The following is a 17271-nucleotide window of genomic DNA, read 5'->3' as shown; positions in this document are numbered from 1 at the left end:
TGTGCACTGTTGCTTTGTTTCATGGAGGTGGAGTTAAAGAATTAATGTGTAGATGGTAGTGGTGACAGATAAATGGTATGCCCATGATGTTTGACTTGTTCTAATGGGGGATTTTTACAAAGCATTTAATTCAACAACTGTGACACGGCACATGGGACTACAGTAATAAAACTGCAATTTAATCACAACCTGATCTGGACAAGTGCCTTGCATGACGTTTTGTTAATTTGTTATCAATTCAAACTCTGTGAGCTGAATTACAAAAACTGCATTGGTGTGAAAATAGTTAGAAGTGAATCTTATGTAGCCGTGCTTTTGTTTATCACATCAATGATTCATTTAATTTTATCCAGAATTCTTGCCCTGAAAATGGCATGTCAGTTTCTTCGGTATAAAAATGAAATACAATTTGGTTATCTATCCATAAATGGGTAATGGAATGTATATGAATTTGTAAGATATGGGTGTAATCAGGTAAGACATCTGGTGAACTAATAATAATGTATCTTTGCAGTATGATACAATTCCAAGAAATAATTAAAATACAACTCCGATAAATACATCAATGCCACTGTTTACTGCTATTTCAACAAATGAGAATCTGGTTCCTGCAAGGTTTATGACAGGAAAATGAAATTCACCTTCACACAAGGTACAGAAAGCTCAATAATGTTTTTTTTTTTTTTAAATACACTTTGGTTTCACAATATAGAAATTACAGCACTTCTTATACATTGCCCCCATTTCAGGGCACCATAATGTCCGGGATATATTAATGTTAAATATTTTAGTTTAGTATTTGTCACATATCCTTTGAGTGCAATGGCTGCTTGGAGTCGGTGAGCCATAGCCATCACCAGGTGCTCTGCGTCTTCTCTAGTTACACCATGCCAGGACTGTATTGCATCCATCTTCAGCTCCAGTTTGGGGGCTAGTTGCCTAAAGCTTTCTCTTCGGCATATGAAATGCATTTTCAAATGGATTCAGATTGGGTGAATGACTTAACCAGTTAAGAATCTTTCAGTTTTTGGCTTTGAAAAACACCTTTGCTGTTTTAAGAGTATGTCTGGGATCATTGTCCTGCTGTAGGATGAAGCGCGGTCCAATGAGTTTGGACGCATGTGGTTGAACTTGAGCAGATAAGATGCTTCTGAACACTTAGCATTAAAAACATATAAAACTCAAAAATAGAAAGGTGGATACAATCATTACTCAGACATACAGTTTAGCTAATGCACGCTAGTTTATCTTTCAGTAATTCGATAGTTAGCTATATTTTTATTGGAGTGAAGTGAAGGAGTCCACAGTACATGCACTTGATTGATTAATGAATCATTTTACTGAGTGATTGACAGACAAAATCCCAGTGAGGCGCAGAAAGTGGGGACAATTGGCTGCTGACACCTAACATCTGCCTGTGGTAAATAAATGCTTGAAGAAGCAAATGGCAATGGCCCAAGCTGGCATTCTGAATAAATCAAAAAATCACAGAAGCGTGTAAATGCACGTTTACCATAACAAATTGCCTGGAACAACAACCATTATACACCTAGTATAGAAAACACTGCTTCCCTTAAGGGAGTTCCTTAATAGAATTTAATCACAGCTACAAAGCCATCAAATCCACTTCATACATTTCTAAAACAAACAAATAAATAAATAAACACTCAGATATTGCTGTGATGTATCATAGTAAACTAACATATTTCTGAGCCATAGCTCTGGTGTAAGAATTGCAAAGAACTGTCCCCAAGCCATTGACACCATTCATTGTGTTCTATTGAGCAAACAGATGCAGATATTGTTGCCCCATTTGAGTTTAGCAGGGATGGTTTGATTTGCAACTCTATAGAATGCTAAGATAAACTCTGCATTGCCTGAATGCTAAGGTAGCCTCTGCATAGCCTATGGTGTGTCATTACTGCTTCTACTGAAAAGTGAATTGATAAAGAATTTCATACAGCAACATAGTCATATCATTTCTCTAAAGAGAGAGAAAAAAAATCAAAATGAAAGTTTGTACCAGTGTGTTGGTGAATGTGAAAATGTCATTTAAGATAAAGAATAAGACAGAATAAATATGAATTTAATATTTGAATCACTTTGGAATATAGACATTTTAGGATTAATCCCCATAACAAGGAACAATCAGGCAAAGAATGAATTTAAAGCAGGCAGCTGTTAATTTAACCTCGTTAATACTGAGCCACTGCCAACTCAATATCTTAATTTTTTTAATGCACTTCCACAGGCATATGAATGGTTAATGATCTTTCCAACAGTGTAATTATATCTAATTTTCTTTATTCAGTGATAAATGTATCCCAATATTAAGTGTATTGAAAGTTGTGCTTGCTGTTTACGAAAGATTACATTCGTACCAGTATTAAAAACTATCAAAATTATCATTGTAGTGGAAGTTGTCCATGGCCAGCTACAATAGCACATTCCCATTCCATTTATATTATTTGGCAGGAAAGGTCTATAAAAAAAAATAATAAAAAGCTTATCCGGTTACTCAGAGATTTTTTATGACCAGAAATTTCTAGCTGTGAATCTGTTAATGAAAGAGCAAGGTTCAAATAGCTCATAAATCCTTAACCAAAGAAACCACTTGTCAGAAGCTGTTGCCATGGAGATCAGTGCAATAGACCCTGATCACAGAAGATTGAGCTCTTATTGTTAGGGTCTGAAATATGCTATACACAAAGCAATTGATTATGAAAGCAACCAAAGTAAAAAATCAAACATAACTTACATCAGCCTATTCTCTACTGTATTCACAATATGCTTATTTGAAACAAGATATAACAATTGTAGACACCATACTCAGTTCCCCTTATTAACCCAGGAAAAAAATGTTGCCCCACACAAACAACCAATATATATACAAAAAGGATCCATTGAATCTTTCACAGGTTAGGCCATTACCACTAGACTTGAATGTTCTGATACAAGGAGAAAGAAGAAAAAGGAAGAGAGAAGCAATAGAGTAGGTAGGTATATGCAAGTAAAAGAATTCTCACTATTAGATGTGCATTTGCAGATGTACCTTTCCCTTCAGACACATTAAAAACATTCTGTGCTCCCAACATTCGAAAATATCAGAGCAGTTGGCTAATGCAGTTTCCATGGCAACCGTGTAGAGCATAACCTTGCTTCTGCACAGAAAAACTCAACAAAGTTGTTTCTTTGTTGCTTTCCCTGAAATGTATTGCAGACAAGCCACTCGAAGGCTCTAGAGAAAATAAAATCTGAGGTGCAGCAAAAGGTCCATATGAATCTACTGGCAAAACAATTTGTCATCCACTCTCACGAGTGAATACATTTATTTGGATATATAAAACAGTTCCTGCCCATCAAATTGCAGGTCCTTGTAGCCTCCTGGGGGGATCTGTGAGTGAGAGCTTCAGAGCTGATAAATGTCCATTTGCTGACAATATGACAGAGGCCAACAGCCTCAAGCATTCAGGTGCCTGTGGTGCTTAAAAACATAAAATACATATGCTTGCATACAAGTGTACTACATGATACAATTAAACCATTAAAATCATGCTCTGTGGCATATATAAAAATGTTGAGCAGGCCCAGTTGCTCTCGATTTTGGATCAAGATGGCAAGAGTAAAAGATCAAAGTGACTTTGAAAGACGGTTCATCGCTGGAACATGGATGGCAGGAGCTTCAGTCACAAAAACTGTTCAACTGGCTAGTGTTTCAATAAGAACAGTGACTTACAGTATATGCTAATATTATTTTAATTGCCTGATTAAATAATGGATAAAACATCAAACACAAATACACTACCCGATTTTCAGCAAGGTGAGATCGAAGGAGAGGCAGAAAGGTCAACGCGCCCCAATTCCAGGAGCGGGAAGGGGAGCCAGCATCCGTGTCACAGAAGAAAATAGTCACGTTTCACCATGCATGGACCCTAAGCCGATAAACACAGAGGGCAAGACCACAGCACAAGCACTTCCCATCCGCAAAGGGAATCACTCAACGTTTTGTATGGCGCACGGGCCTTTCAAACCAGCAAGCATGATCTGCGTCAGGGAACAAATGACGGACAGGAGGGGCAGAGAGGTGAAGCGGAGTTCACGCCTCACCAAGCCGACGGATTTAAAGCCAAAGTTGACGGATTTAGACGATGGAGTCCGCAACACAACGTGAGCGAGGACGGAGTGTGACGAGGAGCACTGGGCCAGCCGCTTTTATTCCGAATGCGGACTTTATGGGGGAAAAAAAACATTCTTTTGAAAGGTTACCAACATCTTTTCCAGGACCCCAGGAGAATAGGCCATCCAAAGCAATTACATTACACTGCCATAGCTCACATCTCATCACAGCTCACTTTAGGAACTCGTACGCATTAGTCCAGCTGGAAATGGCAGCACATTCAGAGGATGTTGCTGACTCAGACACATCTGAATTGCCCACGTGTTCAGATCGGTCGGGCGCTCGTTGGAAATCACTCTATAGCCCCCTTAAGAGTCCAATCACATGTGCGGGGAATCTCTTGGCAGCTCAGTATGATGCATTTTTTTTTTTTTGCTCTAAAAGCAAGTGATCAAAAGAGAGTTTAGTGCGCAGCATGGATTCAACTCTTTCACTAGATGCCAGATGGGCACAATTTCCAGAAAACTATAAATTTATTACACTGAAATTTTGGATGATAGCAAGCAAGTGGTGTTTTTAGATTTTTTCACATTACTTTTAAAATATAATAAATTTGCTGGTCATTGAAATAACCATATACGTGAAATACATATTTTTGAGTTTAGCAAACACTAAATTTAGAGATCATATACTGTATATCCAACAGGTAAAACTACATGCCCTGGATCATAAACACCTTGACCACAAGTGTGAGAAACTTTTATGGTGATATGCAAGACTACTAAAGATTGATGAAGCAAAAAGTAAGGAGTGGTCCCTGGTGTCTCTTACTGTCTCCAAAAATGTATAAATTGTGCATTACTGTAAATCATAACACAATCATGTTTCACTACATGTCCACTGTTTTGATTCATGAAATTCACTTTAAAGTGGAAATCTTGTCATCAGTATAGGGGTCTAAGATATCTAAACCTCTCCAAAATGAATAAAATGCTTTGTTATCCATTATAAAACATATAAATGTGCCCCTTATGATTATTTAAGTTGAAACATTGATACCACATTGTGACACACTGTGGTGAACATACCTAAATACAGTATGTAATCATTCACTCTGTTTTGTTTTTTCCTGTAAACTGCAGTATGTAATCTTTTGTTGCATGAGGATAAGATGACAGTTTGCAAATGTTACTATTCATTACAAGAAATTTTATGTTTATCTAGCACATATCAGCACACTGTTAATGTGTGGATGGGTCCCACAGTCTGGAAGGTTCTGTTTTAGTGTGAGGATGAGTCCCACTGCCTGGAAGGTTCTGTGTTAGTGTGTGGATGGGTCCCACTGCCTGGTATTGAATCCGGACTGACTGTGATTGGCACCCATGACAATCACCCCACCCCCCACTGCCCCCATTCCTTATTACCATCACCACCCCCTACCACAGCCCAGTATCTCTCGACCACTATTTCTAAGAATCTTCAGCAGTTTGTGATTAAATGGCCTTTCTGAAAATCACAGTAGCTGATTTGCCGTTAAGCCAGTAACCTTTCTAAGGTTATTGATGTTAACAGATTTATTTTGGCTCCGGAGATGGAAATCAGCTCAGGCAAGGCAATGGAAGTGGCTGAGAGAACCAGTCTGTCATCATAATGCCTGTTAGTCAGGATATGTGAACCAGATCCCAGTGAAGTCCTAAGAGGCGAGTATTGATCATTTTGATTGGGTCTGAGTGCAAGAGGTACTATTTTACCTTACCCGATTTTTATCTGCACAGAGCAGCAATGCCTGCATTTCTCGAAGACATCAACCTGAGTCTAAAGCAGCACAATCCCCCTAAAATACTTTGCTTGGGCATTTCATCTTTAAGTATAATCGTACACTGCCGCAAGCGCACACATCCAAAGATGGAGCTCCAGCACTTTGATGCACATTGAGTTTTTGAACATTGCTATACATTTTAATCAGGCAAAGGAAGAGTATCAGCCCTTCGTTACTAAGGGAGAGGTGGAGAATTCCTCCAGCTGTGGTATTGATGTCTGGTATTTAAGATGGCAGATTGAGGCCATTCCTCACGCACCTTCTGTTATCATTAGCTGCACCGTGTCATCATCCATGAAGTCACTGGCATCTCGCAATCTTGTGACCTAGCTGGTCCTGGCTCACTGGTCCTCATTAACATACATGTAGATGGCTAACCATTCAGCTTGGTGAACTGACGTTTCCTTCATTCGCTGATGTCCTGATTATCTTAATGACCCTTAAGTACTGCAAGCATAATATCATACATGATGAAATATTTCCACGTATAGCTACACGGGCAGCTAATTTATGATTTATATCATATCATGTTATTTCAGAAAGAAAACTAATTTTTTAAAAACATATATTGCTTGTGCACTTACTGTAAGCAGAATGAAAAATGCTTTGACAAATACATTTAAAATCATTGAATTTGTGTAACTCAATATCTATGGTTGACAGCTCCACATTAGTAATAATAGGTATCTAAATGTTCAGTTTTTGGGAAATGAGGCTGCATTCATTCCCTGAATGTCCTGATCAGGGGCATGAGGTCATTGACATGCGGGGGCAGTGCTTGCCAACCCACCAATCATCATCCAGTATTTTATAACAAATTTAAAATATAATATAGAAATGCAAAAATATTAGACTGTCTCTAATTTAATACAACAAAATATATTTGATTTCATCATACTCCACATTTCAATACATCTGTCTTGGCTTGCACACACTGTTGCCATGTCAATAAAACAGTAACATTTGTGTAAAGTTTCGCGTTTTCTTTCCTTGATAGCAGATAGTTTGAGCCGCCGCATTAGTTCAGGATATACATCATTTTTCAGTTCCTCTAACGTCCACGTCGCCGAGACCTTGGTGAGTTAAGAATTATTTTAATGCTAACAGCAATCACAATTCCTCCTGAATGGCCTGTAATCATAATCCCTGTTTTTGTTGACACCCCTTGACAGGCTGTTTTTTATTCTGTGCACACCCCTGGTCACGATTATCGTAATGATCCATAAGTACTGCAAGCATAACAAAGTTTCATGGAACAGTTCCAAGTATATTTGCACTTGCAGTTTTAAAAATTTTATTTATTTATTAACTTATCTATTTTTATTATATATTTTTTCTATTTTATTAATAAGCCAATTTCAAAAAGAGGACCCATATGATGAATATGCGTGGAATTAGAATTTATAAAGCTTTGATAAATGCATTTTTAAAGCATAATATTTTATGAAGCTCTGTGATTCATAATGTTCTTGTACAGGTAGGAGTAGGAGTGAGACTTCAAGTTGGATGCATCATTCAGTATACATTACCGTGTTAGTATGTGACGTGCCAAGCTAAACCTTTGCCCTGCGGTTAGTTTTCAAGTGTATATTGGGTTTTTCTTCTCTAGAAAACCGATAATTATTTTGCAAGTGTTATTCACACAGTTCAGAGGTTATATCTGGAAATAAAGAAAAATATAAAGAATATATAAAGAAAAAAAAAGGTGCTCATTAAACAGAAGAAATATACTCGATGCACAGTTTTGTAAGGGTTCAACATTGCGTTTAAGAAGCAACTCAAGCAGAATTATCCTTTAAGTGCAGCTGTGTGTCCCGAGGCGGTTGCAAGCTCGAGTCCATGTGTGATGGCTCTCTGGCCGCTTGGCTCCCAAAAGGACTCCCTTATAAAAACAGTGTGTATCAGATGGCCTTTTTTTGTGTGTGGGAAAGCCTGTGCCTGGATGAGCATCCGAACATGCTCAGTGAATACGCGTGATAATGTAAATACTAACGCGGCTGTGCTACGAAGCTCTGCCATGTCTGTTGGCTCAACCTGCTACCCAATGCAATCCCCTCATATCCGCGGCCAGTGCATTACAACTAATCTGTTTTTCTTTTCTTTTTTTAACATTGTTTTTATACAGTATAATGAGTATAATGTATTGATCAAATTAACGCGTCCCTTACCTTGACTGACAAAGGGATGCAAGTGTTCATTTTTTTCTTTGTAAAAACAGCTTAGTGAATGCAGTATTCGCCAACGTGAACTAATTGAATTTCTTAAAAAAAATAAATAAATAATAATAATAAAATAAAACCCCACACATACACAAGTCAGAATTAAGGAAAATTTGTTTTTTTTTTTATTTTCTGCCATCTAATTGTTCTTAGCATTAAAAAAAAAAAAACTACTATTATATATATATATATATACAGTATATTGCACCGTTTGATCCCTAAAATGTGTGTGTTTGGGTATTTCATGCACATGGCCTGCTGCAGTGAAGCTGATTTATCATGGGCGGTGGCGGTTGTGGCAAAGGTAATTGCGTCTTATTTAATGTCTGGGAAAAGCAAGTGTTTACTTCTTTCCGGCATAAGATCAGCATGGCGGCTGTTGTCTTTCTTAGGAGGAAACAACGTCAGTGTGGTACGGTACTTTGCAAAAGGCGAGAATCTTTCTAAATCGGGTATAGCTTTTTGGCACGTCAGAGGAGAATGTGAGAACAACCTACTGGCTCCCAAGTCAGGATGAGCTGGAGCCAACAGTAGAACGAAGCCAAGCCATCCCTGCAACGGCAAAACTCCTTTCCACAGCGCATTTCCTGGCTTCTCGCTAATTCCAGCGCCCAATCACGACACTAGCTGACATTTCGCAGGCCGAAATGCACTGACGCTGGTGCTGAAAGCCATGTTGCATCAGATGTCCCATTACATCACATTTCTGAACCCCTGCCCATTGCTCGGAGGAAAGTTGGACTTGCCCTTACCCTTCAAGTCCCATTGGGTCAGAGGTAATGCATTGACAGAGCCACCTCCTGATTTCATGGCAGATTTCTTATATACTTTTCTTTGGTGCATAGCCTGATGTCTTGCCAATGTTTTTATTTTTTTTATTTTTATTTTTTTTTTTAAAGTTAATTATACTGTAGAACGTTTTCTTCCACTGCGATATCCTCCCACACAGCTTTTCTTCTAGCCGGAGCAACACTTTGCGACTGCAGCTCTGAAATGTGTTTATTGGTTTCATCAACCAGTATTCTTCGAAAAGAGCCTTACGTTTTCCTCTGCGTTCCATTCCGTCGCTTTCTTGAGATGCGCAAGAGGGACCTTAAACGCCGGCAGTGCATTTAAATTAACTCGCTGCGGCTGTGCTCATTTGCAGAGCCGGTCGTAGTAAATACCCCGCAAAAAAAATCGATAACATGCGGTGACGCAGAAAGTTTTTTCGGGCCTGAGGGTAATTTGCGGCGCGCTTAGCAAATATGGCCCGCGGGGAAATAGTCGCAGCATAAAACATTGGCTTTATTGCACAGTCTCCGACACATTAATGAACGATTTACCGAGCCCGGTCCCATTTAGGAAATCAAATAAATTCAAGGCCTTCATTCACAATTTTGTGGCCATAAAAAGGGTCAGAAACCATATGGGATGCTTACACATCCAGATTGCGAGGCGCTAAGCAATGGATACGGAGCAACCAGGCATGGAGCAACCGGAAAATAACATTTTAAATTCACAGATCAGGAAATATAGGTAATGGCCAATGAGCACAAATTTTTTGCTTTAGAGTTACGACCCTTGGGACAAGCCTGACTGTGTTTATTAACAGACTACAGTATTGGAGGACCTCTTCATTAGAGATGATATTAGAAATTGAATACCATTGCATATCTCTCCATGACTTCTTTACGTAAAATAAGCTGGTGAGAGTGAAAAGATTCGATGTGATTTATTTAGAGCTCTGATGCTATGGACAGGAAATGCAGCATTTTTTCTAATACACAAACACTGCAAACACTGTCATAAAACAATCTGTCACACATCACGACCCCTTTGGTGGACAGAATAGTTGGACACAGGGAAATACGGGAATTCTGGAATTGACCAGTCTTTATACAAAACGAGAGAGAGAGTGCGATTCAACAGAAATTAAACAAAATATCTTTGCCTTTCACCCTCACAGTATTCAGGTAAAAAAATTAAATAACACAACAAACTAAAATAACAAAGACAAAAGAAACAAAACTGCAGCTTTTCTGCTCCTTACAGTGGGTGCAGCTCTCTCTTGACTTAGGAGTTCCCCAGTCACAGCCACCTGATGGGAAACGAGCACACTTTAAATACCAGGACTAATTGATGATGCGCCCCAGGTGCGTGTGCCTACTTAACCAGTGGGCGTGGTGTTTCAATTGCCCTGAACCTCTCCCACAAACCATGCCACACAATCAACATTGCTATTCCAGTAACATCAATCATTAATTAGTTAGAATAGTTTAATGAGTGCATGCTTATTCATTTGAGAACATTATCAGGACCTTAAATGATTTTAATCAATGCAGATGTATTAAAAATATTCTGTTGTATATTCAATTTAACAATTTGTCACATGTAGACATGCCTAAAACTAAAAAGGTAAGTACTTGGATGACAAGAGTCCAAAACACAAGATTGCATGATTGACTGAATGTGCCTGTGTTCTAGTTCCTTATTATTTTAGTGAGAGCTCTTTCTGAGGCCTTTTGTTATACAAAACTGTATTGTCCACACAGTGGAAATTTTCCTTTGGCTTCACCATCAAATACATAAAACAAAAGTATACAATATAGTAAACATTTTAAAAGACAATAAAATAAAAAAATACAGTTACTTAAACACTGACCTAAAAACTGTGACACTACGGGTCCCTAGTTCCCATTTAGGACCTTAATAGAATTTGGGACAAAAAACTAACTGTAAATAACCTTATTTGGCCATGGAAGCTTATACCGGCTTCCTGATGGCAAGAGTTCCAATTCCCTATGCAATGGATGAGAGAAGTCATTAATAAATGTATTACTTTTTCTCCACAACAGATCGTCATACTAGCTACTGAGCTGCTGCAGCTTCCAAGTTATCTTGGAAGCCATATTAGCTACTATACAGCTTATTCCTCCTCTCAATGTTCAAATTTTCAAACCACGTGGTCATGTTAGACAATAAAATGCTTCCAATGAGGCTTTTAAACACCATCTCCAATATATTTAGGCTCACTCACAAAATTATTGAGCTTACGGAGAGTGTTGACGTTGTTAAAATTTCTTTAAAATGACGTTCGTATTTGTCTTAAAAGAGAGACCATTGTCCAGGTATAGTATGTGCCAAGATATTTAAAACATCAATTGTTTCAACCTTCTGGCCATTGAACATTAGTGGCTGCACAAAATAATTACTATTCTGAATGACAAGCTCCTTTGTGTTACTGACAAAGCTGGTTTGGCACCCTGAAAGGCTGACGCATAATAAAAATAAATACTCCCTCCCAACTTGTCGTCTTGGTGTAGCAGGGAAACTAAAACCATATCGTCTGCAAATTTAAATAAACGAAAATGTAAGTTCTCTGCCTGAAACTCATTCCTGTAAATAGAAAAAACAGAAGAGGTGATAAAATTGCCCCCTGTGGTGACCCTGTGTTCATTGTAATGTCGTCTGACATTATGCCGTCAAAAACAACCCGTTGAAGGCGATATAGAGAGAAAATATCTGATCCCATGGATAATGCCTCCATTGACCCCTAGATCCCAGAAGTCTCTGCAAAAAGAATATGGGTCTGCATTGTATTTAAAGCCGAGCTGAAATCGATGAAAAGGACTCTTGGGGGACTGTGCTTAGTGAAAATGACTGTGGAATAGTGAGTGAGTAGGTGCTTCACTTGGGTGTTAAACAGAATAACAGTGGCCTTTTGGCTTTTATAGGTGAACTGTACGTGGTCCAAGCAGTTGAATAAGGAAGATGTTGTATGCCTGATTAAGATCCTTTCATACACTTACAGTGAATGTGCAATGAGTGCAACAGGCCTAAGGTTATTTAATTAATTTATTCAGAAGTTCTGGGACTATTAGGAACAGGCACAGTATTCACAGTTTTCCGTGTTTTGGGCACTGCACATTTATCAAGCAGGAACTGAAATAGTTTGGTAATCACTACTGAAGTTGATGAGTGCCATCTTTTAACACTCTGCTTTTCAAGGCATCAGGCTTTGTTAGGTTTAATATGACCCAAGCTTGACACAATTTCATGTTCAGATTTCTCATCAGTATTTTCCCCCACTAGTTCAGTGTAATACATTTGGATCTTTTCAGCATTCATCAAATCAATACAGGTACAACTTTTGTCCCAAAATTAATTATGGAACAAATTAACAATGATGTAAGTTACTGAGTAACAAATGGTGACACTTAAGAAAACTTACTATTTAAGCTAGCTTACACTAATGATCCGGGTGTCAAGCTTAAGAGGACAAACTTAAACTATAGCCGTTGCCATTCAAAAGCATGCCCAGAGATGGGATCTGCTCACTGAGCTAATGAAAGACTAAGGCACCATGCTGAATGAACCAATATCTCTCGTTTTTTTAAATTTTATTCAAAAGGGTGACATCTTCTTCCGTAGTAGACGTGCATGTAACTGGTTACCTATATGGCACTGTGTGTTTATTTTATTACTGTTGTGAAATCCTTTTTCTCTCCTCTAAATGATAGCTTGTGAGAAAGTATTCAAATGTAATAAGTACGAAAGGCCAATATACTCTGCCTTTAAAACTTTAAACTTTGAACAGTGATCTCTAAAGCTACAGTACTGTATGTCAAAGTACATTAGCACTTCAGTAGTCATTTGCTGATCAAAGAAGTACCTCTGGCTAAAGAAATGCTTTTTATAGCAACTGAAGGGGCCATCAGTGTTAAGTTTTATTTTGGAATCGAGTCAGCCAAAATGTCACCAAATATCTGGAATCCCCTGAACACACCTCACCGCCCCCAGGTAGTGTCATCTCTCACCCCTTACCCTCCACCCCCAGTTAGTTTCACTGTCACATTTAGCATAATGCATTAACTTAAGTCATTCTCTCTCTCCCTCTCTCTCTCTCTCTCTCTCCCTCCCTCCCTCCCTCTCTCTCTCTCTCTCTCTCTCTCTCTCCCTCCCTCCCTCCCTCCCTCTCTCTCTCTCTCTCTCTCTGCCACCTCCATGTGTTTTTCGAGAAGGAAAAACCTGAGTGGGGTGTCAACATGGCTTTAATGCCACTTTAATCACCTTAATTAACTTTGGGGTGAAACGGAAAAGCGGACGGCTCGGAAGCGTCGCGCAGCATATGGCCGGAGCCCGCGATTATCTCCACGCGCCAGAGGGTCGCCCGCAGTCGCCCGCTAACACGCGCGACATTCATTAACACTAAAGCGGGGGCGAGCCGCTCCGCTTCGCCGAGCGTCTAAGCACACAACAAAGGTATTCATCCTCGTTTATGGACGGGCTGACCCCATTCCGGCTCATCGAGGGCGTCTCATCTGAAACCACCGCGCATTATTTCCTCCCGCCAACCTCGCCCCTCTTAGCGGCACTCGTGATATATTACGTATCGTTCGCAGGCTGGCATTTGCTCTCTCTCCATTGCGTTTTGTCCCGTGGCATTTTTCAATCTAATTGTCACGAAATCTTTCTAGATGGACTCCAAAAGCTTTATTAGTAATAATAAAACATCTGAGTGTATACATTTTACCTATGCATCGTCTTTTTTTACTAATTGTTTGGTATGTACTGCATAGTATAGTGCTGAAGATTACTGGTGTTTTTTTCTGTTCTTGTTTCTGTTAATGACTGAAAGTTTTTGTGGCCACTTGAGAAAAAATCGGGATGTTGCATAAGGGGATCATTTGAGAATCAAAACGCAGTGAGAAAGTTCATTTCTGTGTAAACAAAAGTAACGGTGATTCATTGTTTTGGGTTTTCTTTGCCGATAAAGAAAATTTGAATTTGCCACAGCAATTTAGAAGAAGAAAAAAAAGATATTTGAAAAGCCATTAAGGTGGAGTCTACGATTACATGGCTGCTTCCGAAGAGCTTGTTAGTATGCAAATACGGCAGGCTTGGAGAGAGCTAATGCTTTTGAATTCCTGTCATGAATTGTCCCTTGAGGAGTTGTACTGTGTGGGTGACCAATACTGGTTTATGTCATTCAGTGTTGCCAACCTAATTAGCTCATTTTCCCCCATGGGCGTTTTTGAGTTAGATATTGCAGGATGCTGTTTTTCCATATGCACTCTGTACCCAAATAAAGGCTGACAAAAGTAGAAAGGATTTAGTCCTGAATACTTTTAATGACTATTTGTACTTTGAGTCGGTCCATTAACAAATCAGACCGTGTTACCATCAAGTGCTTGCTTAAGCACACCGTGTATATTAATTTACACACATGCGCGCACACACATACACACGTGCGCACATACACACACACACACACACACACACACACACACTTGTAGTTTCTGTTCATGTGTTCTCACAAAGGTATGTTTTGAGCAATGCAAGTTGAGGAATAATTCTTACATATTTTTCCAGATTAAAAATGACTTTATTTACTGGTATCTCCACATGACTGGAACACAACCTTTCGGGTAGTACTTATACCACTGTGCGCTTGTTTTATGAATCACCAGATTGACATTGATAATGTAACGCAATCACTATATGCTTACACAATGTGTTCAATGCCATTCTACCATGGGTGTTCCACTGAGCCACTGACAATAACGTATCAATGATATCAGTGCATGACTTGTGTGGTATGTTTTACTCACATTATTGCTGTGTGCATTCATATTTAATGGTCTTGCTGAGCTGTATGGTATTCAAAATAAATTCTAAGTTTGGATAATTGTGGATATTACACTCATATACAGTATGATTTATGTTTTTCCAATACCTTGTTTTAATGAGAAATGGTCCATTGTCAACACAATGGTTTCAGCTGACAGTAGAAGCAAAAACAATGGTGGAATAAAATAAAAATAAAAAAACATATAAACATCAGTTTAACAAGAGTTTAGCCACTTTTTATTTAAAAGAGTCCCAAAAAATAAAGCAGTTAGCACACATTCCATTTACAAAATGTCAGAGTCGCTCATAAATGTAATGACATTGATTAGATAACATACAGTCCACCTTAATATCTATAACAACAAAAAGCTAAAATGATGCAGCTAGAACACTTGTGTCTCCATTTATGCTTACATCTGTGGAGGTTTATTCATGTAATACCTTTTTTTGCTTGTTTAATAGAAAATTTAAGAGAGATTTAAAAAATTAAAAACAAAGATTAAAACTATAACCATAACCAAAACGTATTTATCTGTGCTGTATGCATGTCTTGTAATCCAATGCATTTATCTTATGCATGTTTTATTCAAAGCTGTTTTCAAAGATTATGAGGGAATTTGTTGAATCTATTATAATTTAGAATATCTAAAAATATATGTATGTGTTTAATTTTCTTGATGAGTTATTCTTGCTTTGTTATAAACAGATTAACCTATCAATAAAACTGACACAATATAGCATTACTGGTCAGATATTTTGTTAAACTCTACATGGCACCATTAACACTTACTACACTTTAGAGAAAATAAGTTATGGAAACTGTATATAATGTATGTATGAATGTGTGAATATTCTCAACTGTCTTTTAAATTGAGTCATATGATTTTATCATTGACATTTGCTCAAAAGCAAAATTAATAATAATAATAATAATAATAATAATAATAATCATAACACCATGTGAGAAAAAATGTGTCTGATGTTCAATTACATATCTGTAAATTGAATGTGCAAAAATAAGATGACATGATAAAACAAAACCTCTTTTGCAAATGACTGTGTTGGCCATCAACCTGTACATATAGTTACAAAGTTACAGACTGTATCAACCACATTGATTTTGATGACAGTGACTGATTTCATTCACCTAGAGAAGATCCTAATGGGTCTAAATTTGGCACAGTTCATTATTTGGCAAAAAATGTGTTAATTATACGCTCTGTTTATTTAGTAGCAAAATCTATGCAATAATACCAGTTTCATTTTTGCATTAATGATGTGTAAACTGCCTTTTGTTTGTCAGAATCTATAAAACTGCTACCCTGATCCTTCACTGGAAAATTGAGTGACAATTTCCCAAAAATTAAGGAAAAAAAAATTGAAGTATAACAGAGAAACAAGTTTCATTATTTTCCATTTTTACAATTAAAATCCTAAAAAAATACTGAAATGTCAAGCATTGCCAAATAGCTTAATACCAACACCAAATGTTAAAGAATAAGTTGTACAGGAAATTTTATAACAATTAAATTACACAATTCCAACATTATACCTCTGTTAACATGAACATATTTGGCCTTGAAAACTATGAAATTGGTAGCCTAAATAACTTTTTTACATCCTTGCAAATGAGTGTGTTTTCAACCAGTATGGAAGCAGATTTACATAAAAGCCATTTTGTGAAAATACATAAAAATATTTTTTTCATATATTTTATGGAATTTTCTTAGGAAAAAAGGAACTTCACATTTTTTGATGCAGACAAATTCAAGTGTGCTTAAGTTGGTATGAACCCGGAATTTATGAATCCACTGTTTGACAAAGGTGAGCGATATAAACAGATATTCTGCAATCAATAGAGATATTCAGATGACCAGACTTCCAACAACAGTGGTGCATGTCAGTCCAGCCTTGTCTCAAAAGCAGTCGGGTGGGTTCGAAAACAAACAGGTGTCAACAGCGCGCTATATTTCCACATGTACTTCCATCAGGAGGGGGAGTTTTCCAAAGAGAGCCTTAAGAGGAATGTGTTGATACTGGACAACCCCCCCCCCCCCAACTCCATCCCACACCCCCCACCCCAAAAAACCAACTCAGCCAGAAAAAAAAAACAAAAAAAAAAAAAACACAAACGAAAGAAAAAGTAGAATGCTCGTTCCAAAACCGCTTTGTAAGGCACTCGAAAGGTTCTTATCAATCAAGAGAGATCAGTCATACTGACGTTCATTCCCATGCCCGGTCTCGCGTAAGGTACAGCATGCACTGCTTTTGGAAATTCTGGAGTCATCGCCCGGCCGTTCTCCCCGGCGCTCCCCGTTATCGACAGCCTCGCCTTGCTCCTCATGGCGTCGCCGAAGGTCACCTGGAACACACGCACAACACGCGCACAACGGTCAGGCCAAGCCTCCAGCGCTCCACAGACTGTAATATTTGTAAAGGTGTATACGGCAAGCAAATGGGAGGAAGTACGTGACGAACGAAAAGTAGGATGCGGATGCATACGT

At 38.2% G+C, this 17271-nt stretch overlaps 1 protein-coding gene across 6 annotated transcripts in view; it reads right to left on the bottom strand.

Moving 5' to 3' along the window:
* Positions 1 to 16840: 16840 nt before the first annotated feature.
* Positions 16841 to 17271, bottom strand: part of LOC135259808 (glutamate receptor 2-like) — a 36707-nt gene continuing 36276 nt past the window's right edge. For 3 of the 6 annotated variants that reach the window (XM_064344572.1, XM_064344566.1, XM_064344565.1), the window contains exon 16: positions 16841 to 17129. In XM_064344572.1, the coding sequence (XP_064200642.1) occupies positions 16965 to 17129 (165 nt within the window). In that variant the 3' untranslated portion in view covers positions 16841 to 16964. The remainder of the gene's footprint in view (positions 17130 to 17271) is intronic. The other 3 variants (XM_064344569.1, XM_064344568.1, XR_010331381.1) reach the window with 2 other exon arrangements.

Source organism: Anguilla rostrata, chromosome 7 (assembly GCF_018555375.3).
Source record: "Anguilla rostrata isolate EN2019 chromosome 7, ASM1855537v3, whole genome shotgun sequence".
Taxonomy (NCBI): Eukaryota; Metazoa; Chordata; class Actinopteri; order Anguilliformes; family Anguillidae; genus Anguilla; species Anguilla rostrata.
The sequence above is the reverse complement of the archived record's forward strand: the minus strand, read 5'-3'. Positions and strand labels throughout refer to the sequence as shown.